We start from the raw sequence: 25,774 nt of genomic DNA, 5'->3' as shown, positions 1-25,774 counted from the left end.
TAGGCTAAACTCAATTGATCCAGTTTATTAGAGGGTTGGTAAAAAGGTCTCTTGAAAGCTGCCCAAACTTAAAGGACGAGGTAAAATAAAATGACAGATCTTATACACAACAGGCCAAGTTACGTCATCCTCATAAACTCATTTGTATCTATTCGCCCCCACAGAGAGAAATGACTATTGCACACTGATGAGCACTCAATTTTACAAGATTTGGGGGGAGAGGGATATTTTAAATTTCTGAATGCTTTATTTTTTTATAACTATCATGCATTATTTAAATCAGTCATCATTTTAAAATATAGGTCATACACTTCTAACCAGTGTGGAAGGGAAAAGTAAACACAACTCTAGCAAAGGACAGGAAAATTCCAAAAATTCCATCTAAGCAAATGAATTTCAAAATTAGGAAACAATGTTTACTAGCATCTATAACCAAGCTGTCTTCTGCTGTGTTAATAATATAGAAAGCCTTTCTAAAACAATGTTTATGATAGTCTGTAACCAAACTGTCTTTTGCTGCGGTTATAATGTAGAAAAATTTTCTAGCTATTTTCATTTATAATTTCAACCTATTAGTTTTCCCCAAAGAAATAAAACACTGTTCATTTTAGAGGCATTTTATTTTAGACAACTAAAAATAATTGGATGTTCAGAAGCAGTGTACAACGCAAGAGAAATCAAACCAGTTACTTTAATGTATTCCCTCTTCTTTACAACTAAAGCCAAAAAAAAGAGAAGGCATTCTGCTTTAAGGGAAATGTCAGAAAAATAGGCAAATATATTTTTCTTCTCCATAATAACAAAAAAGCTACAAGAAATTTAATTGTAATGACACAAATCGGACGTTGGCTTGCACGTATTCATTAAAAAGACAAGAGGCTGTCGCACTACAAGAGCCCGGCTGCCCCGCTTCTCTGATGCTGAGTTTTCACTCACAGGTTCCAGCGGGTCAGCGGCTGCAGCACGGAGGCTAATTCATATTCTCCATTGTTGTCTGGTTGTTGGCATCAAGCAGAGAGTAACTCTGAAGGCGGGTGCTGTTCTCTGCTCGCTCCTTTAGTCCGTACATGATATGCTATCTGTGGCACATGCTTGATGCTCAGGCCTTCACTTCAGGAGTTGAAGAATAGATGGAATCTGAGTTTTCTGAAGCAATTTCTTCTATAATTAAAAACAGAAGCACACTAGTCAATTTAATAAGGGAAAGAAGCAAATCCACCCTTCCATTTAATGAACGAATATAAACGTTTTAAGCACACTCTGGTGGGTGGGGGAGAACCAGCAGCTGCACTGGCCACTGAAAAAGCAATGAGGAAAGAGCTCATTATGTTTTGCACTGATGCTTTTACACCGTAACTTAACCAAACATCTTCTCTTTCCACGTTAACTGCCACCAACTTCAACTATCCAGTAAGCGCTGCATTCAAGTCACGTCTTCGAAGGACCCGGCCCTCTCCTTTCTGGGCTCCCATCCTAATACTTAATGATATTCTTTTTTTTTTTTGGTTTTTCTCCTGTACTGGGAACCAAACTCATGACCTTGCGCTTGCCAGGCAGGTGCTTTGCCGCTGAGCTAAATCCCCAGCCCCATGATATTCAAATAAAAACATTAAGTCCCTTTTTACAAAAAGGTACTTATCAAAAAAAGGAGACATTCGCAACAAGCTACTCCTTGAAGCTATGACTCATTTGCAACATAGACTTTTCTTTAAAAAAACAAAAACAAAAAGGGGGGAAACTAATTGTGGTAAGTTGCATCCCAACTGTCCCTTAAATCACCTTATGAACTTTCTCAAGTTACGAATCTGACATTTTCTTCAATCACACCCTTATCTTGCCAGGTAAGAAGAAACATCAAGAACCTTACCAGTTCTACCACTAGCAATAATTCCATATCCCCTTTTCTGTTCTCATTATCATTCCCTTATTCAAAACTAGGTGCCCAATCATCTAGACTGTTAGTGTCCGCAAACTGTTCCCTGTTCAGTTCTTTCCACACGACAGCCAACGCAATCTTTCAAAATTTAAACCTAAACTTAGTGTTACTCCTCTGCTTTAAAGGTTTCTCACTACTTCAGTGTAAAACTCTCCAAGTAAATGAAGCTCTTTATGGTTTAGCTTCTCCAGGCACATTTTGCCCTCTTCTGATGTGGGTTGTGCATGCAATGCAAGAACTCCACCACTGAGCCACATCCCCAGCCCCGATTTGGTTTTTGAGACTGGGCTATACAGTCTAGGCTGTTGAACTCATGGCAATCCCCCTGCTTCAACCTCCCACATGCTGGGATTGCATGTGTGTGCCACCGCGCCCAACTTACCTTGTTCTTTAACAGGGAGGCATAGTAAAGTTACTGCACTCCTCATGCCTGAGCTCCTTTCTGCTCTTGAGCCTCAGTTAATGTCTTTGTTCTTTTCCTCTTACGAATTTCTTTTATCCCTACCCTACCAACACCGCATCTCCTAATATCCCTATCGCTCCTGCACACCATGGATCTCAAGTTTAAATGTCGCTTTTCCAGCAACCATTGATTCCGCTTACAGTTGTAACAACTTGTTTAAATAACGTGCTTAACTAGCATCTGTCTAAATTTGACAAGTTCTGCAAGGGTAAACTGTATCATCTCCACACTACCTCAGTGCCACTACTACACAGTATTAAATATTTAGCTTATAAATAAGTACATGTAAGCATTAAGCTTTCCATGAACTGTATTCACATTTAATACAATCCTCTTGTCAATGAGTAAAACTCACATACCACCTCAACGTTAAGGCCCCCAGGATTCTTAGAAAAGTCAACTGATTCGTATTTACCTAATTCCTCTTCTGCCGTCTCTGGAAAATTGATCTTTGGCTTTGCCAATTCACCACTATCTTCTTCTATGAAAACAAAAGCAGGGATGATAGATTTTGTGATTTATTATATCATAATTTCATTTGATAAACAAGAAAATTAAAGACAAGACTATTGCATCAATACATTATAACTGGAACAACTCTTAGTAGTTGTGACTCTAGAACAGTTCATCTTCACAACTTACTTTTAGGCTCGGACTACAACTACTCTGGGACCAGTAATTAAGTATTCTTTTTAAATTAAAAATATCTACTTAAGGGGCTGGGGATTTAGCTCAGCGGCACAGCACCTGCCTGGCAAGTGCAAGGTCGTGAGTCCGATTCCCAGTACGGGATGTGGGGGGAATCTACTTAAAATAACATTATTTAGATACTGGATACATTTACTTGTGAATTTACTATATTACCTTCTACCAAATTGTAAATTTAAGTTCATTCCATTTACCAAATGAACTACCAATTTAGTAGAATAACATGTGCAACAAAAAACTTAAAAAAACACAATACCCAATTTATAATCATGGTTTCTCATTAATTATAAAGTTTTCCCAGCACTCGGGAAGCTGAAGCAGGAGGACCCCTACAAGTTCGAGGCCAGTCCGGGCTACAAACTGAATTCAAGGCCAGCCTGAACTACATAATGAAACCCTATCTCAAAAAGACAAAAAATATGTAATTTTGCTCCTACAGGACACTGAAACAGAAGTGACATAAAGCTATGCATTTTAATTTTCTAACTCAGAATAGAAGTTCTTACCCGGAAGTACACACTTCCAAAGGCCGTAAGTTTTCCCTACCACCGTCTGCCACAGTCTGAGAGTTCCATCTTCAGAGCCACTGGCATACAGTTCTCCATCAGGACTGAATCTCACACAGTGAATGGGACCAAAGTGTCCTTTGTAGGATTCTGAAACACAAGATAAGGGCCATTAGAAAATGTAATATTTAACTGTTAGGTTAAGTACTGATACAGGAAAGAAAATGTTGTCCATACTACTGGAGAAATGCAAAATTTCTAAATGCAAATAGGAAGAACTGTACCTGGTTAACCACCATCACCAGGTGCCACGTCAATGCCTACTGCTTCTCCCTAAGAGTACCCTTTTTCAAATCTAACATGCAACATAGCTTCAGGTTGTCGTTCAAGATGGAAAATCAGGCTCAATGTCTCAATGAAGGCAGAAGCACAGAGGTCAACAGAAACCCCACAAAGTGCCATCCCAATTATCACATTTGAAACTTACTGCCTATGTGGGGGGGGGGGGGGAACGAACCAGTTCTTTTTAATGACTAGAGAGAGCCACCAGGTGGCGCTTTGCACATTCGGCTTCTTAATTTCCCACCAAGCTTTGTAGTGTTTACTCATCATTCTGCCACACACATCAGATATAGGATCCATACTGGTCCTTAAATACTTTAGTCTATAGAATCTAATGAGAAAATGTTCAGAATTGGAGTGTTTTCTAATTTAAATCATATCTGTACTTATGACCTTGCCACATTTATACGCTAATGCCTTTCCATTTGTCCTCAGAACTCTACTAGCACAATATTCCTGAGTATTCCCCACCTCTGTCTAACTAGAAAACAAGACAGTTATGAGCAGAAGGGCTGGGGCTTACCAGCCCTTACTTAGCACTTACCTAGCAAGCTCACGGGTGAGGTTAACCCCCGGCATTGCCAAGAACCAATGAAAAATGCTTAAGTCCAACATTCACGAACTGTGGCCTCAGATCTTAGACACATAATTCAAGTTGAAGCTGTCATCTTTTGGGGAAACCCAGGGCTTTCCAAATGCTGGGCACATACCCAAGCTCTAGTTCTCTCATTTTCACAAACAATGAAATGTGACCAAACACTTTAACACACATTTATGCAACTCAAGTTCATCAGTTCTTCCCCAAAAGCAGATTGTAAAGGTGTGTTTTGTTTTTTGTGTACATTTGCAGCAAATGTAGTTCCTTGCATACAGGACAGGTACCAACAAAAAGTGGCAGCTTACAGATAAAAAAATTTATAAAAACCAGTTTTTTGAACTAACAGCAAATGCATTTGGGAAGTAGGTACTGAGGGCCATATATAACTCTTTGAACTATCTGATCTACCATATAAATATAAAGTTAGTATTAACTTTAATCCTACATTAACTCTTCCCCAAATCACAAAAATATAGCAAAACTCAGACTAAAATCTCCTAGCATTAGTGTATGACTTTGACACACAAGTCCCAATGAAGCCTGAGAAATCACTGCACAACACTCAGAACATCACTACAGCTCATAAAGATGAACTTCAGTTCAAAGCAAAAGATAATACTGAGTTCAGCATATTTCGCTCATAAGGAGTACAAAATTTTCTACCTAAAATGGATAAAACATCTTTATTTTGTACTTCTAAGCATGAAGCTTTAGTTAGCTGACAAATTTGCCTCCAACATGTTACATACATAAGTGAGGTATTAAGTACTGGAACTGAACATTTTATAAAGATAATTTTATGAGAAGAAAAAGAGGACAACTCACCTAACTCTTCTCCACTATTATAATCGTACTTATAAAGTTTAAAATCTTCACCACCTGCAACAAGAAATTCTTTCTCAGGATGAAGAGATGCAGAATTGATGGTTGCAGGTGCTTCAAAGGATTTAATTGGGTCCAAACTAGAAAAAATTATTTACAAATATTAACACTGTACAAATAATAACAAGAAAATAATTACATTTTAAAACTGTTCCTAAATTCTCAAACTCAAAAGACAATTCAATATTCATTTAGTCAACACAGCAATGTTTAAAAAAGTTCCAAAGGGCCAGGTACAGCAGCACAAACATGTAATCCCAGCACTCCGCAAGGCAGGAGAATCAAAGATCTGAGCCCAGTCTGGGCAACTTAATAGATGTTATGTCAGGGTAGGCATGGTGGCATAGGCCTGTAATCCCCATTACTCAGGAGGCTGAAGCAGGAGAGTAACTGCCAGCTCAAGGCCAGCCTGGGCCACAGAGTGAGTTCAAGGCCAGTCTGAACTATACAGTGAGACTGTCTCAAAAACTAAACCAAACCAAACTATCCCTAGAAATCACTGTCTTGCTTAATTAAAATAGCACAGGTACTATAGTGGGATTTTTTTTATCTCGAAAGAATTTCACCGTGTCTTTAAATATTTTATATCAAATATGCATTATCTTAGTAAAGAAAAATGCTTTAAAGCAGATAATTAATAAAAGGGTTATCTGTATGTTATTCTCAATTGTTGAGGGTTTACACTTATACAATAAAAAGCCATAAAATGTCAAATATAAAAGTAGCTCTTTTTACTACCACACAGTAAAACAATAAATTTTAAGGTACAGTCATTTAATAGAAAACAACATGTAACAAATAGATTCACCTGAAAATATAGTTTGGACCTCTATTCTTTTCCAGTTCAACCTTGAAAAATCTTGTACAGTCTTAAATATTACAAAACATTGTGACATTCCAGCTCCTAAATGCCTTCCTTCTGTTCCCATCTACACATACTACCAAGTATATTCACAGATATAAGTATATTCACAGAGATACATATGTAAGTATATTCACAGAGATACATTTCCTTCATTGTCTTGTTCTCACTGCAATACAAATTGTCCATCAGCAATTGTAATTTTGTTTGTTTGTTTTTTGGTTTTGGTTTTTCTCCGGTACCGGGAACCGAACTCACGACCTTGCGCTTGCGAGGCAGGCGCTTTTGCCGCTGAGCTAAATCCCCAGCCCCAGCAATTGTAATTTTGAAATGAGCCAAATAAAAAGCTTTTAGTTATTCCAAAATAAAAAAGAAAAGAAAAATTAGTGATTTCCAGTCTCACTGAAAGGCAGTTTGTGCCTCAACTGTGAATATTCAACAGGCCCATCAACCTCTGCTTCCAACACAAGACCGAAGCTTGGGGTAACAGCCTACAGCAGGGTTACATCTTAGTTCTCAATGTGCAGTTGTACAATTTGGTGGCTTTTGGCAAAAGCACCCTACTATTATCAATTCACTATCTGGATATACCAACTCCTTCATAACCTTAAGAGTTCCAGATCTAGGCACACTCGCATAAACTTGTAATAATCCCAGCTAGTCAAGAGGTTGGGGCTAGAGGATAAGGGGCTGGAGGCCAATCTGGGCAACTAAGTAAAAACCTGTCTCAAAATAAAAAGGGCTGACGATGCAGCTCAGCTACAGTGCTTAGCCAGCCTGCATAAGGCCCTGGGTACATGCGCTAGTACTGCAAAAACGAAACAAAACAAAAACCTTAGGCATCATTCCCTTCTCTTCCTTCCTCCCGTTCAGAGAAGCCTGGTTCCACAAGTTCCCTTTTAGATAAACCGTTAGGGTTGTAGCTAAACTGCAATGTGGCAGAAGTGATGGGAATCAATTCAGTACCATGTGTGAATAAGAACTTTAAACTCCTTTTACTCTTTGACCTCATAATCCTACCTAAAGGACATTATTGTGAGGACACAGATGTGCCATGATACTCGCCAAGTACTGAAGTCCAGGAACTAAAACATAATTAGTGTAATACTGTCTTGGCTACTTTTCTCTTGTTGCTGAGACAAAATACCTGCCACCCAGAATTAAGGAAGGAAAGGTTTCTTTAGCTCAGTCTGTGGAGGTTTCAGTCCATACTCGGCTGCCTCCAAGGCAGAATGGTACATGGCAGGAAACAGCACAGGGGAAAAACCAAAAGGGAGGAAGGGAGGAGGGGTGGCAGGCAGCCTCTTTCGCTCCCTTACACTGTATACAAACTATCTGCCCCAGGACAGATGTAGCACTCACATCCATAATTTCAACACTGGACCATGGATCAATCAAAACTCTAAAAGCCCACCCCATGACTGCACGAGCATTTGGAGGGACATACAGATACAGACCATAATAAGTACGTAATTCAATACTGCCAGCAAAAGTGTTTTCAAAGAAGTTTCAACGGCTTATATTATTCTAAGTAAAAAACCAAAATTATATTCATTATGGGCCTAGTAATTACAGAAAAAGAGCCATAAAAATATATACATATGTAACAAGGAAAAGAAAAATGTGTAGCAGAAAATACAATTACTATTAACATTCTGGAATCTAGCTGTAAGATTGTGGGCACATTTTAAGATTTATTTTCCAGATTTTCTACAAACATTTACTATCTTGCTGAGTCACAGAACTTAAGATTGTTTAAAATTCATTAGGGTATGTCCATACTTAGGAATAGAAAAGTCGCTATCAAAAATTTTAAAGTGAAAAGATCACTGTGGTTTTAAAAAGAACATTAAGTATGGCATCTAAATATTTTTTTTTTAAAAAATACAAATTCCGAACTTGCTGAACTCAGGGGCTGGGGATATAGCTCAGTGGCACAGTGCCTGCCTGCGAAGTGGAAGGTTGTGAGTTCTATTTCTGGTACCAAAATAACAACAACAAAAAAGCCACAAAAAAACAGAACTTGCTGAATTTTAAGAGTGTCCTTAATACCTGGAATCTGATTAACTCCTCTGATTCAAGTATACCAAGTTCTTAAACATGTTCTTCAATGTTTGATAACAGCACAGATCCCAATTCGCCTTCATTACGGTTTGTGTTTCGAAGGCGTAGTCTCCAGTGAACCATGTTCCAAGGTGGGGGCTTGGATCATGAGGACTCGGACCTAATTAACGGGTAAGGCCATTAATGGATTTAGAGTATGGCATTTTTGGGCGGTGGGAGAATCATTAGGCAAAGCTGAGGAAGAAGGCCACTTCAGGCTTGCTCTGTGGAAGGGTCTATCTCGTCCCTGGTGCATCCTTTGCACTCTCTCCACCTCCTGCCCTGCCACAAGCCGAGGTACTCTACTCTGTTTTATGCTCCCTGCCATGGTGCTCTGCCTCACCACAGACCCAGCAGTAATGGAGGCAGGGGCTACAGACTGAAGCCTCTGAAACCATGAGCCAGAATATATTTTTTCTCCTTTTATTTTTCTCAGGTGTTCTGTGACAACACAAAGCTAACACATGTGCCCTTCAATTTTTAAAAATGTAACAGGCCTTTGTTAACAAAAACAAGGAGGGAAAGGGGAAAAAAATTGAGATGTGCTATGTACATGTACCAATTCCCCACAATGAAGGTAATCATTATGTACTATAAACATGTACTTAAAAAAACCCACCGAATTCTTTGACTTACCTTACTGCACTATGAAAAGCAATAGATCGTCCGTAAGTAATAACCAGGATCTCCCCCTCAGGAATGTATTCCATGCTACTAACAGACATATTGAAGTTCAGAGATTTCACTTCTGTCATAGTAGCATGATCCCAAAGGCTACAAAAAAGGGAAATGTGGTAATGTTTATTCACTTAAGATTAAGAACTCATTAAATTCTTTTTTTTCTTTTTTAAAGACAAGGTCTCGATATGTAGTCCAGGCTGGCCTTGAACTCACTATGTAGCCCAGGCTGGCCTTGAACTCATGGCAATCCTCCTGCCTCAGCTTCCCAAGTGCTGGGACTACAGACATGCGCCACCACGCCCAGCTAGAACTCCTTCAATTCTATCTGTAGATACATCAATGAGAGAATAATCCCAATTGTAGTATAACAGCTTTCATTTCAAGTCAAAAATTACAAATGATCCAGAAAAATTTTAGATTCCTATGAAATGTCAAAATCTTTGGTAGGTTTTTAGTTAAAGCAACTTCAGTATCTAAATTACTTTCCAAAAATATTAGCAAAACAAGTCAGTGAGACACACCCTAATCTAATTAGTTCTACAACCTTTCTAAATCGTCATTGTTAACACTATTTTTGCCCATCTGGTGACTGCTACGCATCTTTTCACGGAGAAATACATCAAGGGTCAGCACACAGAACTGTGCACAGCATTTACGGGCTGCAGGAACTGTTAGCCAACCCGTCCGCAGACCTACCTGAACCCCTGTCATAAAGTGTCCATTTAACTTTCTTCTCAATTTTACCTGTTTATACAGTAGTAAATGGATAACTCCAAATAAACATAAGCTATGTACAATTTAAACTTTAATGTCAGACAATTTTCTGTACAAAACTGTTATAAAGGATATTTAAAATACTGTAACGTAAAGCGTTTTCCAAATTTAAATTAAAAAGGCATCACTCACCGCACAGTTTTATCATCAGCTGAGAGAATCTGTTTATCCTCACTGCACCACAGAGCCTTCTTAATACCGGAAGTGTGACCACTGATTTCTTTAGGGTCTTAAGATGAAACAGTTTAAAACATATTTAGTATGTAAGTTTTTAAACTGAGCAATGTAACAATTTAAATATACATAAAAGTATATTTTAAATCAGACTGCAGTTTAGGCTGGCTTTGAACTCACTATGTAGTCCAGACTGGTCTTGAACTTGTGGTAATCCTCCTGCCTCAGCCTCCCAAGTACATGTGCCACCACACCCGCCTAGACTACAGCTTTTTAAAGCCCAGAACAATTCAAACAATGCTTACTGATTGCACTGCTTTTTTACATTGGGCCAAAGTTCATCTGCATACCAAGGAATTGAAGAACAATGACCTTGGAAACATCATAACTGAGTATACCGCTCATTCCCTCGAGGCTCATTTTCTACACAACTGACAACAGTCAAAAGCATTACTATACCACAACGCAGTAAAAATTAAAATCACTAATGTGGCATGACTTCACAAGAATGTGAACCCAAGGAACAAGGAGACCTGAGCTAAGCCTACCTCATCTCTGACTTGGGACTTTCATGTAAGCCACTACTGGTAGCAACTAACAGGAAAAAAATAGAGGAAAGTAGGAGCTAGAGGAGAAAGGGGAAACAAAAAACAGCACAAGCCATCCCAGAGAGGAAGGCATCAACAATAGTAACAAAAAAGCAGTGGTGGGGAGGTGGGCTGTCTCTGTCGGAGACTATCTTCAAAAGATTTCCAAAAAAGCCCTCATTATCATCTCTGCACAAATGCAGAGACTAAACGCAATGCCACCACACTACTTAGATTTATGGCGTATTACATAACTTTTTGAAAACTGTATCCAGTTATCTATAAACAAAATGAGAACTGTATTACTTTATAAACAAAATAACCATAGCCATTATATCTCAGTTTAACTGTGAGAATCACATAAGAATATACATCTAAACCAAGTGAGGTAGCCCACACACCAGTAATCCCAGCACTCTGAGAGGCTGAGCAGGATCACAAATTCAAGCCAGGCATACAGCTCAGTGGTACAGCACCTGTCTAGCAAGAGCAAGGTCCTGAGTTTGACTTCCGGTACCAAAAAAACCCAAACAAAGCAAACAAAAAAAAAAAAAAATACAAGTTCAAGCCTCGCCTGGGCAAGACCTTGTCTTCAAATTTATAAAATTTATAATTCACAAAGGACCAGGGACGTAGCTCACATACATACACATCTTTAAGTATTTAACTCAGTATCTAACAATATGGTAAATTTTTGTTTAACTGCTATCACTTCTACGTTTGGCCCAGTGGAAGAACAACTTTCAAAAAGCAGCCTTGAAAGCCAGAAATTGTGGTAGACACCTATAATCGCAACATTTGGGAGGCTGAGGAAGGGAGTAGTGCGAGTTTAAGGCTAGTCTGAGCCCAAACTACATAGCAAGATCCTGTCTCACCTCGCCCCTCTGCCAAAAGTGGATGGCGAGTGGGCACCTGCAGCCTTGAAAAGGTAAAAGAATGAAAAATGCCCACCCAAGCCCTGAAGCACCTTACTTTGTCAGACAAATTCACTCACTGAGGCTAGAGAATTGGCCTGAGTCTATCAAAAAGAATGCAGAAAACTCCTAAGTGCCAATGGAGAGTAAAATGTAAGTGTAGTTTGTTTCCTCTTAAAAATGAAGGTACCTCAAGATTTCAAACATACTTTTAATATTTCTAAAATGTGATCTTCTTCTTTTCCTGTACTGAGGACTGTACACAGGGCTTTTATGCACATCAGGCAAGCGTTCTACCACTAAACCACATCCCTAGCCGACGATGTTTTTTTAACTGGTACATTTTAGACAGGGAATTTGTACCTGTACAGGATACACCTTGCTTCTTCCTTTTCCCACTCCGCTCCCCTCCTTCAACCCCTCCTCCCCTCCTTATTTGCAAAAGCTTCGTTTCCATTTTTTCCCTTCTATTCTTTTCTCCTTGTCCCTTCTTTCTTTTCCTCCTCCCCTCTTATTTCCTTTCTCCTTTGAACACAATGGACTTTTAACTCTTTCATCATTTTTAAATTTTATGGATTTACAGACAATAAATGCTCATAATAGCAACTAATATATAATAACTAAAACAAGTCTATTTAGTACATTAAAGAAACCTACATAAGAAATCATTTAATATTATAAAAATGTAAACATGTGCACTAGAATGAGAAGACATCCACAACTTGTATACAATGAAAATTCATAGTTTCAGATGTTACCATCAAAATTTAAAAAAAAAATACGCTATGAAACTTAATTAACACAATTTAAATGCAAAGGGCAAATTAAAATGAAATAAATAAGCTTAAAAAACAGTAAGAAAGGCTGGGGATACGACTCAGCAGTAAAGCACTTGCCATGTGTGAGGCCCTGGGTCTGATCCCCAACTCTGGGAGGTTGAAGAAAAGCTGGTAACATGGTTTAGATTCAAAGTGTCCCCCAAAGTGTCTCGTGTTCAGAGGCAGAGGCTGGTCAGAAGAGGCGGTCACAGGTGACTGCCCTGGAAGGGTGTATTCTTGTCCCTGGCTCCTCTCTCCCTCTCGACTTCCTGGCTACCACAGGGTGAGCAGCTTCCCCCACTACACCCTATGACCATTCCATTTCTGCCACGAAGCTGTGGACTGAACCCACGCAACTATAAGCCAAATAAACTTCTTCTCCTTTATGTTATGGCTGGTCAGGTATTTCGTCCAAGCAATGGGAAAGTGACTAAGACAGAGAGCACAACCAATAAGATAAATGGACAATGGGTATGATTAGGCAATTTGTCCATAAAAAAGGAAATACATGAAAATGCTATGGAAGAGTTTTGCTTTTTTGGTCTCTTTGAGACAGGGTCTTGCTATGCAGTTCAGGCTGGACTTGAGCTCATTTTGTAGCCCAGGCTGGTCTCTAACTCACAACGATCCTCCTGCCTCAGCCTCCCAAGTGCTGGGATTATAGGCCTGAGCCAACACACCCAGCCTGGAAGAGCATTTAAATCTCATCAGAATTTTAAACTGCATATTAATACAACAGAATAATTGTTTCTATTAAACTGGCAAAATGTTAGTTGCTAGTGTTCACTAGCAGAAATTAGGTATAGAAATGTAATTATACTTTGTAAAAAGGGACTTAAGCACCATCAATAACTTCCAATGATTCCACTACTCCACTTCTGTTGCAATGTGCGACCACAGCGACATAGAAGATAAAACTCAGGGAGTTTTATCATAGAAGATTTTGTCATAGAAGATTACTCAGCGACAAGACTTAGTTCAGTCACCAAGAGGCCCATAGGCTATCTCAACCAAGAGTGCCCAGCATTAGGGAGACACCCAAGACAAAAAAGAAGCTGAGAACTCTGGCTTTAGCTATCTGTGTAAGGGAAAGAGCAGGAGAACAGCAATTTGGGCAAGGAGCTGCCTCAAGGCTAGGCAGTTTTTCTTGGGGATAGAGGGAAGGACAAAGGCCAGACACATGCTTCACTAATCTAAAAGTATTGTTTAACCATTCACTCTTCAGAGTCTATGTGCTTTTGCCCTGCAGTTTAACCATTCCTTCCTGGGCCAAGTCCCCCCGACACTCCTACTTTTGCTTATTATTCTAAAGAAACCACTGTAAAAATACTGGCAGCTATAAGAATGTCTAGCATAATACTGGCTTTAACATTAAAAATGTACAAAGTAACCCAAACAGGCCTTAATAAGAAACTAGTTAATTCACTTACACATACTCATACAGAAGAGAACCACAGTCATTAAAGAGTTGATAGAAAAAAATTATCACTGCAGGTTTTAAAGATCGTTTTGAACAGCTAATACATTCACATGGTTCAAAAATCTACACATTTTACATAAGCCAGGTGTGGTGGCTCATGCCTGTAATCCAAGTACCTGGGAGCTAAGGCAGGAGGTTCACCCCAAGTTCAACGCCAGCCTGAACTACATAGTAAGGCCCTGTCTCAAAATATAAATAAATACATAATCTAAACACTTTAACATGCACACACATAATTCTTATCATCTTCACCTTCTACAGATACCATTCCACAAATTACCAAAAGGTAGTGGCACTACTTAGTTTCACAAAAAACACTTTACCATAACATACCTTTAAATTCTAAGAAGGCTATACAAAAGTAATACAGTAAATAAGCAATATTACAATAAAAAGGATGAGCCAGGCGTGGTGGCGTACACCTGTTACCCCAGCACTTGGGAGGCTGAGGCAGGAGGATCGTTGCAAGTTTGAGGCCAGCCTGGGCTGCAAAGTGAGCTCAAGGCCAGCCCGAACTGCACAGCAAGACCTTGTTTCAAAAAAAACAAAACTAATATGATTAACGTGATTAATACTGTATGCTTATGTTTTAATTTTCCTCATTGTGACTATTTTTCTTTTCCAAATTTGAGTACTCCTTTAATCAGCTGAACTTATTTAAAATTAAAATAAAACCACAAACTAAGGCACACTTTACATTTACCTGCTTCAGGTTTGTTTAAGTCATATATGCGTAGCAGTTTATCTTGTCCCCCAGTTAACAAGTAATTGCTATCCTAGAAACACGAAGAAAATGTTAATAAATTAGTCACTTCAATAGTCATTTTTCTTTGAAAACTTCTTCAATACCTAATAATATCCAAATATAGCTACAAACATCACAGAGATACAGTGGGTCCACTGCTTCTGAGAAGACACTGTGGGAACTGCTGTCTTTTCACAGCTGCCCAGCCCTTCGAGCATCCCAGTTTAAGTGTGTCACACCATACCACCTACCACAGCAATCTCACTCTGCCTTGATTCTCCCCCTTCCTCCCACAAAGCACCTCACTCATGACCCCAAACTTCTCTTCTCCCTTGTGAGAATAGTTGAGAATACTATTTGAGATTTTTAGATGTTTGCTGTGATTGGTGGAGGACTGAGAAAGAGTCCAGAGTACTGAAAAACCTCACAGAATTAACTAGAAAAAAAAAAGGCGGGATAGTTTAATATACAGCCAAATAAATAGAAACCAATATACACCAACTAGTCCACAAAAATACAAACCATCAAATATAAAACCACGATCATACTGTGTAGTAACAGAAAATCATCTAAAATAAATTTCATTTTTCTTCTTTTCGTGTGTGTTTTTCTGGGGATTGGTCCTAGGTCCTTGCACATTTGAGGCGAGAATCCACCACTGAACTACAGCTCCAGCCCTAATTCCATTTTCTTATACCTGTGTGAAATCCACAGTCTTGACAATGTGTTTGTGAGCCAAGGTCATCAGTTCATCTCCTGAGACAGCATCCCACACTTTGCTGAAAGTGAAAAAAATAGAAAGAATATTGTACGTTAGTATGTTAAAAGGATAAACACAATGGTACTTTTGATTACTGAATAAGTTAGCTATGCGAACTTTTATAAAATTGAATTGTAAGTCTCCTTTGTTTCTAATAGCCCTCACTATAAAGCCTTATTATCCTAACTTTCTTTTGGTCATAGAAAATATCTGAAGAATTTAAATACATTGATTCATGAATCAACCCATTCTACTTATTCTTCTGTAATGGGGATTAAACCCAGAGCCTCTGTACTGAGCTACACCACTTTTATATATATATTTTGAGACTCCCACTAAGGTACTAAATTTCCCAGGCCAGCCACAAACTTGTGATCTTCCTGTCTCAGCCTCACAGAGCACTGGGATTACAAGCATGCACCATCATGCTTGGCTCTATTTTAACCTATGATCTACTCACGAATATGTAAAATAAAACAAAAACAACAAGAAATTCTTTAAAATCTACCAGAGAAAGATTTTGACACAGATTAAATAAGATTATAAACTAGGTGCAAAAAACATTCTCCCAATTTCTTCCTCAAAGCTGACAGTCAGATTTTCAAATCCTACTCCCATTAACAGCTCATAATGTATCAAGTTTTGATTATGCAATGCTCAATTGAGGATGTGAATCTCTAAATCTGCCTATAATCGCAGCTGCAAGTAAGGCTGATGCAGGAGGATTGAAAATTCAAGGACAGCCTCCACAGCCCTCACAAGGGCCTGGGCGTGCAGTTCAGTAGAACACGAGTGGGTTCAAGCCTCCATAGCACAAAAAACCCAAACAAAAAACAAACCCCATACAGGCTCCCTCTACTTTAATGTAACTGACATTTACTTTTAGAAACAAAATGGGCGCTGGTACAAAGGCAGAAGGAGAATAAAAGCAGAGAAAAAGCAAAGGACTATCTTTTGTTCACTCAATATATACACTATGAACAAACCAAACATTGTATCACCCTAGACTCAGTGTTAGGGCACATAAGTAGGACAAAATAATCCCACAAGAAGTTCCTAGTTTAACACAGCTTTAGCTGAGGAGAAACATACGTACTAAACAGCACATTTAATAAATGTAATTGGTTTATTTATATTTCTTAGTACCAGGAATCAAACTCAGGACCTTGCACTTGCCAGGCAGGCACTTGTGCCACTAAGGTACACCCCTGCCTAATAAATGTAATTTAAAAACAATTACATATGGGTGTAAGGGCACAGAAAGAAACACACTGTGAATTATGTCAAAAAGGTTCAGAAAAATCCAAGATGTAAAGCTAGCAGACTTAAAGAGCAGCTAGAAATATACGAGGGCAGGAAGAAAGACTATTTGAGAAAAGCATTAAATGGCTAAGAAGTATGACAGCCATGTAACTGGTAAGACTTTGCAAATATATACTGTACTTGTGTCATAAGAGAGGCTGAAAAATATGTTCTGAGAGAAATAACATCAAGCATGAGTAACATTAGTATTAAACTTGCAAGTGTTCATTTCTCCTGTTCTACTGAGGAAAGCTATTTTATTGTTTTAATTTAACTCTGGCCCTAACCTTCTTTTCCACAACCTAGTTTTGTACTATTTTTCTAAATTTAGCCACACCAGATTATAAAATATTCCTCACACAAGCTACACATCTTGTTCCAGGCTCTTGTGACCTTTTTTGTATTGCTCTTAAGTCTATATTTTATATTCTCAGCTACCAAAGTTCCATTCATCTCGGAAGTCGTCAAATGTTCTCCTTCCATTAAATCTTCTATCTTCACCCCCAGTAGTAACCACTGCTTTCTGTTCATCCACAGAACTCCGCTTACACTGATTACTGTGCTTATTTTTGCTTGTTTTATTTTTGTTTACATATTGTGGTTTCAAAAAAGTGTCATGCTTGGAAGGTATTGGATCATGACTTCCCAATCATTATCAATGGATTCACCCAAACTCAGTGGATTCACTGAAAGTACTGTGAGGAGGTGGGGCCAGGTTGTGGGATGGGAGAGACTTGCTGCGTGACCTGGAAGGGTGTATTCTTGACTCTAACTCCTCTCTTCTCTCTGTTTCTCCTTAGTTGTCATGAGGGAGCAGCTGTCCTCTACCAGGCCCTTCTGCAACGCTGTTTCTGCCTTGGAGTCATCTAGCTTTGGAATGAACCTACTGGACACCGACGCTGACCCAAATAAACCTGACCTCCTCTAAGTTGTGGGTGCTGGGTATTTTGCCCCTGTGAAAGGAAAGTAACTAAGACACGTATGTTTATTCTTAACTATATAGATATGGTAGAGTTCACATAGATTAGGATGACACAATTATTAAAAGTAAGGAAAATGTCAGCTGGACCTGAAACTTCTGTCCTGGTTATTCCTGTAAGTCTCGAGAGAATCTAGGCAATATTCTTTAAAATACTAATTTCAAGTATAGTAAGTAATCTTCCAACAGCATCCTAAAATCTTATGATCTAGAGCATGTGCATTCACTGGTGAGGAATGAGAACTGGGATGACCTGAGTAGTATCAACCAGAGAGCCAGGGGATCGACAGTCTTTTCCTGCTCTTTAGAGACCCTACTGTTACTGAGGCAGATCATGTTTAGTCAGTACTAACTGACATATTTCCATTATTCACACTGAGTCCTTAAAAGGGCACAGAGTTCTAAAAACCTGGAATACTAGAAATGTCTTCTAATATATTATTCAACCTTCTAGCAAACTGACATAACTACCTGGCTGCAGCACTCAAATCAAGATAATGAAGTATTATTAACAGCAAATCCTGCAGCATTCATTTTCTGCATAACTCATCAAGTATTTGTCATCCCGCAGAGTCACTGATAACTCCCATCTCATTCTCCTGCATACAATAATCAACACTATCTATTCAATGCTCTTCATAATTCAAGACTGGGTCGACCATATGTAACTCTCAAAAGGGGCTACTTAACTTCAAGTTTTAGCAAAACAAAATATTTTAGAGGAAAAAAGGCCCAATTACTGTAATATTCACGAAGTCACCAAGTAGATAGTCACAAAGTCACCAAGGAGATAATACCATCTTTGATTTATAAAAAAGCTTATCCAGAGAGGAGTCAGATCTTTCTACTGGCTTTTACAAACAACAGCGGCTTGGGTTATGGTACAGCACATGCAAAGCAGTGGGTTCAACCCCCAGTACGTGCGTGCACATGTGTGCACACAAAGCAAGAGAAAAGAAAAAAAGATCTACTGTTCAGGCAGAAGGATCCTAAGTCTGAGCCCAGCTTGGACACTTTAACAACTTAGTGAGACTCCAACTCACTGAAAATGGGCTGGGGATGTAGTTCACTGAGGAGGCTCTGGGTTCAATCCCCAGCCAACAGAAAGATGAAAGATCTGTCACAGACTATTTTCTGTTGCTACGATAACCTGAGGACAAGTGCTATGTGGGAAGTGGGATGTCCCCCAAAGGCCCATGTGTTAAAAGGCCTTGACAATACAAAGAGCTTGACAATCCTGGAAGGCGGTACACACTAAGACAGGGCCTAAGGGGGTGGTGGTTCTTTAGGTCACTGAGGGCATGCCCTGGAAGGAGAGTGGGACCTTGGCCTCTTCCTCTTTATCTCTTTTGCCTTCTAGTTATGAGGTGAAGCTCACTGCACCACCACGTGCTCTTGCTATGAGGTGCTGCCACAGCCCAAAGTAATAGGGCCACTCAAACCTCTAAGAAAAAAGCTAAAAAAACTCTCTAGAAGTTGATTTTTTCAATTATATGTTACAGTGATGGGAAGGTGATTAACACACTGGTAACTTATACAGGAAAAAGATTTATTTGGGTTCTTGTTTCTGCAAGCCCAAAAGCATACAGCCGTATATACATGCTTCAGGAGCACAAGGAGGGCCTTGTGCTGTGCTGTGTCATGGCAGAGAAAGGAAAAGAGCAAGTGGACACATGGGGAAGGAATGCAAGGGAGGTGCCAGGCTTGAGAGTGATCCACCCTCCCTGAGAACTGACCTAGTCTGCTGAGAAAAACATTAACTCATTCAGGAGAGCAGTGCCCCCGTGATCTAATTACCTCTTGAACGTGCTAACGCCTGTCCACACCATGACACAGAAGACCCAGCCTCAACTGAAATTTGGTGGGCACAAACTGCAGCAATTATCTATAGATTTCTGAGCCCACCTTCCAGATCTACTGAAGCTCTCTCTAGAGCAGAGGACAATCTTCTCTGCTCTGAAAGTCTGCACAGATGATTCTGATGGGAGGAAAAGACATACACAGAAGAGGATCACACAGAGTAAGGTTAACATTCGCTTTCTGAATAAAGATAAAGAAGATGGTATGTCAGGGATAATGTAATCATCAAGACTCAAATACAGAAATTATTCCAATACACACAGAATGTTTAGAAAACTGACACACAGACGTGCTTAGTTGAATATACTCTCTCCATAAGAAACAGGAAAAAATTCCTCTCTAGATGATCATGCCATAATGAGTTTTAAGAATGGGGAAAGGAGATGTCCTAAAAATAATTTATAACAACTAGGACTAATCTGGTAAGTTCAGGGGAGCTACTCTTCAGCTGGATCAAGTTCTAATTTAGCAAGTTCCATATAAGTGATTAAAGGGAAAGGACAACCACATACAAACACACATATGCACATCACAGCAGACATAAAAGTAATACAGTGGTAAGTCTTAGCTATCATCTACTGAGCACCTACTGTGTAACAGACACCATACTGACTCCAAGGACACAGTGGAGAAAGCTTCCAGTCCCTCTAATAACCTCACTCACTCATCTTAATTTCATTTTACAGGAGAAGAAAGTTTAACAAATATCCCACAATCAAACAGGAAATACATAGGATAGCTAGCACATGAACTTGGGCTTAATGAATGACAATGCTTACTATACCTTTTCCACTCTTATCATCACACCTAAAACTTTAACTGAGGGGGAAAAAATATACCAAAGTCCTCGAGGTCACAAAGACATCAAATGAGACTTAATACTCACACACAGGCCATTTGCCTCCAATGTTTATGCTCTTAATACCGCATAAAAACATAAAAGACTTGAAATGTTCAAGAAAATCACAAAAACAACATTCACTTTTTGCATGTCCTCAAACCTGTAATTTTGTTTGGTTAGCAATGCTCTTCTAAGTGACCTCAACGAAGAAAACTGCTTCACTGGCAGCAAGATAAAATCTGGACTATTTTCAAGATTCTGGTAAGTATTTAAAGTGCCACATTTCTTCACTCTTTTTCTCTCTCCATTTCGAAGTAATTATCACATGTCCCTATTATCACATGTTCCTATCTACTGCCCTAATTTCTTACTGAGGGGTGGCAATTCCATTTGGTCAAATATACAAGAGTCTTCACATGAATTTTATCTAGATATACGCATCCTTCTTAACGAGGTTTGGGAAAATATCAGAAGAAAACATCAAAAAGATGGCACCAAGGCATTCTGCTTATGTAATTAACATTGTTAAGGCTAAATAACAGTAAAATTGAAGTTAACAATTCAGAACTGCAACCCAAAAGCTCATCTTTTTCAATGCAAATGTCTGCAATGTCAGCACTTATAACTTAATTACAGTTAACTTAAAGTATCTCTTTATTAGTTTATCACCATCAGACTGAGACTTAATTACCATAATGAAATTTCAAAAAATCTGTTTACCAAATACCTCAAATCTAGAATTGTGTTTAATGTTAGTTCAATTTTCCACATTCATTATAAAATCAGCAAGATTATCAACTATGTTCTTACTGAAATGGGCGAAAAACTTTGAAGGGGAAATGCAAAAAAAAAGCTAAACTTATAGCAATCATCGATTCAAATGTTCCAAAAGCAAAATTAGGGTCTATAATTCATCCATCCTTTGTGCTTGTGCTTGCCTTCCTTTCTTCCTTCGGTTCTTTCATTCTTTTCTTTCTCTCTGTCCATTTTTTTTTGAGACTATGTAGCCCAGGATGGCCTTGAACCCAAACTCATTGTGATTCTCCTTCATCATTCTCTCAAGAGCTGAGATTACAGGTGTGTACCACCACACTCAGCCAGAAAAAATTTTCAAGTTATACATTTGGGAAACATAAACTAGGGACTAGAATAAGGACACAAAACATGGTCACTAACCTTTAAACAACACCTAAAAAATTAGTATCATACAAGTGCCAAAAGTTTCAACAGTATTGTATGTGCAATGAGAGAAGAACACCTTCGTCTTAACATTCCAGCATTCCATAATAACCCTGCCATGTCTGAGAATCACTTTTCCCTACTTTTGTCTCTCATAATTAGCAATCAAAGGACTACACGGTCATCAGCACTCCTGCTGACATTTACAGCAACTTGTGGGCTGAAAATATTCACCTAGAAGGACTTACATAAAACCAAGAAGCTCATTTTATCAGGATTATGTAACATAAAGCCTTTCAATAACTACGTAACAGCAATTTATTCTTCGAAAGCACACACAAAAAAGTTCAAGGGTTTAGATTGGCATTTGTGACTTTTTCTTATTGATCTTTCACCATTCCCAATTTAATCCTATATTAGTATTACCACTTCTACTGAAAAACTCTTACATTTACATACAATAAAATTGTATGTGATATAATACATACAATTATACATATAGGTCTGAGTTTTAACAAGTGCATAGACTTGTACCTACCAAAGTTAGCTTTCACTTTTTGATGCTAAACTCAGTGTGTTCAGTTTGGTTCAAACAAAAATGACAACATAGGGCCGGAGATTTAGCTCAGTGGCACAGTGCCTGCCTGGCAAGCACAAGGTCGTGAGTTCAATTCCCGGTACCAGAAAAAAACAAAACAAAACCAAAAAAAAAAAAAAGACAACGTATTTACAATTGCTCTTGGGCCAGGGATATGGCTCAGTAGCACAAGCGCCTGCCTGGCAGGCATAAGGTCCGGAGCTCAATTCCTGGTACCAAAAAAAAAAGAAAAGAAAGAAAGAAAGAAAAAAGATTCAAATACAATTGCTCTTTATTTGGTTCATAAAAAAATTAACAGCCAGGTATAGTGGCCCACACCTGTAATCCCACTCAAGAGGCTGAGGCAGGAGATCTCTGCAGAATTTGAGGCCAGCCTGAACTACATAGTGAGACACTGCCTGAAAAAAAGGAGCACTTTTAGATTGCAGGCTATTAAGTCTAATAAAGAATATGTACGCACAATAATTCTGGACACTTCCTTCACTAATATTCACAATGAAATGTTTCCAAACACAGGTGGGAACTGGACAGACACTAAAATTATACAAAATCTGACATGTGCCCAGAAAGCGAGAAAGTGTCACTGTAAGTCAGTTTAATAATATACACAAAACCAGAAACCAAACACTACTCATCAGTGAGTTTAGTACTGCCAGACTAAGGTTTCCAGCATGCAGTACCCGATGATGTCGATGAGCCAGCATGAGGCCAATAAGTAACTAGAACCTGTCAGGTCAGTCATTCTATGCTGCACATCACCTAGAAAAGATCTGGGAAAGAAAAACACTGGCCGGGGGCTCTATCTCCAGACCAACTAAATCAGAGTATCTGAGACAGAGGCATTTGAATATTTTAAAAGCCTTCCAGATGATGCTAATGTTCACCCACAGGTCATGACTACTAAAATGGCAATGGAAAGACAAGAAGATCATGAAGAAGTAACATGATCAGATTTGTTTTTAGGAAGACAACTGGCAGCAGTATGAAATATCAACAGAAGGGAAAGAACTTAGTGGTGGCCAATTAAAAATGACTCTGTACTGGCCGGGCGTGGTGGCGCTCGCCTGTAATCCCAACACTCAGGAGGCTGAGGAAGGAGGACTGCTGCAAGTCTGAGGCAGTTTGGGCTACACAATGAGCTCAAGGCCAGCCTAAACTACACAGCAAGACCCTGAAAATCAAAAAAATAATCCTGTACTAACACAACAGCAGACACATGACAGACACCCTGAAGTCAGGAGATATTTTACAGGTGGAATTAAAACTGAAAACAAGGTGGATATAATGAACATCAAGATAACTTAAGTTTCAGTCTTTTAAAACTTAGGAAATAGGGTCCAGGGGTTTAGCTCGGTGGCTCAGTGCCTGCCTGGCAGGCATGATGTTCCGAGTTCGATTCCCAGTACTCCCCCCTCAAACTTGAGAAATAAAGAATAGTTAAGTGTGGGACAGTTTTAAATGTGTCTCAAGCAACTTTATAAAAATTGAGAAATAAAAAAAAAGTCAATTAATAAAAATTAGGTCATTAACATGTATCACTAATGAGCACATTTAGAGCAGTATCTGTAAAGGAAATCACCAACATTTGCTATGTGGAATGGCTGGTAACAATGCAGACTCCTGGGTTGCAAACAATGACATAAAGATCAAGTCATTTAAGCCTCTACATTTTTTGTTGGGGAGGGCGCTGGGGGGTTGAACTTAACTCTGTCAGGAATACTAGGCAAGCACTCTACTACTGAGCTGTAGCTCAGTAGCTCTCCACCCTTTTATATTTTGAAGCAGGTGCACGCTAAATCAACGAGGCTGCCTTCAACTTGCCTTTTCCTGCCTCAGCCTCCAGAATCACTGGGATTCACAGGGGTGTGCCAGCACATCAGCAGCCTCTAGAAATTTTGAGAATCACTGAAAACAAAGAAGTACATTGAACCAGGATGGAATTTTAGTAAGATCAAAAGCATGTGGTAGTTACTGAGTCAGAATTCTGGGAATAACTGAGGTTAAACACCTTGATTATTTTAGGGTACAATCCACACAGAACAAAGCCGTTTCACTTACGCTGTGAAATCTGCAGCGGCGGTAGCTGCTTTGGTGGCATCCTTATTCAATGTTGCACCCCAAACAGCACCTTTATGACCCAAAAATGTTCCAATCCAATCTCCTGTATCTCCCTGGCGTAACATAGGCTTTCCATCTAGAAATATGTAAGAAGACAGCGATTTAGAAGTTTATTACTTTAAATCTAAGATTCAAACACAAAATGACTATGAAGAACAGCAAACCGTTTTTGTTTTTTAAACTGTTCCCACTCCCGGGAATCACTACGGAATATCCAAAAAAACTAACGCACTGAACAAATGAACCGGTTATTCTGTCTGGGAAGCATTTGTGACTCGGTGGGAATGCCACTCTGCGTCAAAAACAATCTAAATGTGAGTCTTAATTTCCCATTTGATAACGAGGCTCACACCACAAAGAATATTGGGTGGGAACGAACGTCTTTGTAAGGCATCGCTCTGCCTGACCTAATTTTTCCTTTCCCTAAATGCTTGAAAGATAGTTCCAGGGACGAAAAGGCGCAATCCGGATTCCCGACATACACCAATGAACATGGGGACAGGCCCTGGTTGGGGGAATACAGCACTCATCCGCGTTAGAGGCGTCCGGGAGGTCGCCCCGCGGCTCCCGCTTCCTACGGAACACGGCCCGCCCGACATCCGCGCCGCGCCCCCGACACCGGGGACCCCGATCGCCACCCGGGTCGGCGGCCTCGCTCACCTTTGCAAGCACTGATTAAGAAATACCCATAGGGCGTGATGCCACTGAAGGCCAAGTCGACCACGGGCCGCGTGTGGCCGGAGCAGGTGAGCGGCGTCTGCCTCATTGCCATGGCGGCGGCGGGGAGCGGGCGGAGGGGCGGAGGGTCGTCGTCGTCCTTTCTCTCCGCCGCAGCGCCGCTGGCTCCACAGCCCACCCCCTCCCGCCCTTACACTCGGGCTGGGCCGGGAAACAGGAAAGGGAGGCCAATCCGGTGGCACCGAGGTCCGAGGGGGACTAGGGAGTGGCCGAGGAGTCAGCCCCAGCCGCCGGCGGGCGACAGCCCAGCTGCCAAGGAAGGGAAAGGGAGGGAGGGAGGAAAGCAGGGGAGGGGGAGAAACGGACAACCGGCCCAGCCTCGGTCCGCACCGTCTACACGGGTACAGGCAGGAAGTGACGACACAAGTGACGCAAGGCGTCCGCCGGAAGTGACGGCTTGGCGGGAAGGCGGGCTCCTCCTGGCAAAGAGGCGCTGAGAGAGCGAGAGGTGGAAGGGGCGCGTGAGTTCGGCGCCAGTTTGGTCTGTGCCTCTGGCCCCGCGGTGGGCACTGGAGCGATGTGTGCGGTTCCGAACTCTGAGTTAGGACGCTTCTGTTGTTCCCGGGCGGAGTTCGCGGAGTCCAAAAGCGTTTCGCGTTCCCGCGCGACTTCGGCTGTGCGCCCGGTGACTGCGCGGAGCCGCGGTTCAGCGGTTGCGAATATCTGTCTCCCCAGAACCCGAGCCGAACCTAGAGACGGTCCAAACCTGCAAACGTCTAACAGCTTTCACATGTTTTCCTGTTAAAGCCGGGCGTGGTGGCGCATGCCTGTAATCCCAGCATTCGGGAGGCTGAGGCAGGAGGATCGTTGTGAGTTCAGACCACCC

At 40.2% G+C, this 25,774-nt stretch overlaps 1 protein-coding gene across 2 annotated transcripts; it reads right to left on the bottom strand.

Moving 5' to 3' along the window:
• Positions 1–601: 601 nt before the first annotated feature.
• On the bottom strand, positions 602–25,318 carry Strap (serine/threonine kinase receptor associated protein). Of its 2 annotated transcripts, none has more exons than XM_005379022.1 (10): positions 24,871–25,318; positions 24,151–24,286; positions 15,271–15,352; positions 14,532–14,604; positions 9,988–10,084; positions 9,037–9,174; positions 5,379–5,515; positions 3,614–3,763; positions 2,815–2,877; positions 602–1,161 (listed from the first exon to the last, which is right to left on the bottom strand). In XM_005379022.1, exons 1-10 carry the CDS (start codon positions 24,980–24,982, stop codon positions 1,100–1,102), a joined length of 1,050 nt encoding a protein of 349 aa, XP_005379079.1. In that variant the 5' UTR covers positions 24,983–25,318; the 3' UTR covers positions 602–1,099. The 2 variants fall into 2 exon arrangements, with proteins under 2 accessions (XP_005379079.1, XP_005379078.1); XM_005379021.2 differs by having other exon boundaries at positions 2,815–2,880; positions 24,871–25,317.
• Positions 25,319–25,774: the final 456 nt, after the last annotated feature.

This window comes from Chinchilla lanigera, unplaced genomic scaffold (genome assembly GCF_000276665.1).
Source record: "Chinchilla lanigera isolate Chin_1 unplaced genomic scaffold, ChiLan1.0 scaffold00012, whole genome shotgun sequence".
Taxonomy (NCBI): Eukaryota; Metazoa; Chordata; class Mammalia; order Rodentia; family Chinchillidae; genus Chinchilla; species Chinchilla lanigera.
The sequence above is the reverse complement of the archived record's forward strand: the minus strand, read 5'-3'. Positions and strand labels throughout refer to the sequence as shown.

Excerpts from the sequence above, each read along its gene's own strand:
- Strap (XM_005379021.2), bottom strand. The coding sequence starts at position 24,982 with ATGGCAATGAGGCAGACGCCGCTCACCTGCTCCGGCCACACGCGGCCC. Across the intron at positions 24,287-24,870 it reads CTTAATCAGTGCTTGCAAAG|ATGGAAAGCCTATGTTACGC; the intron begins GTGAGCGAGGCC and ends ACATATTTCTAG. Across the intron at positions 15,353-24,150 it reads GCCGCTGCAGATTTCACAGC|CAAAGTGTGGGATGCTGTCT; the intron begins GTAAGTGAAACG and ends TTTCACTTTCAG.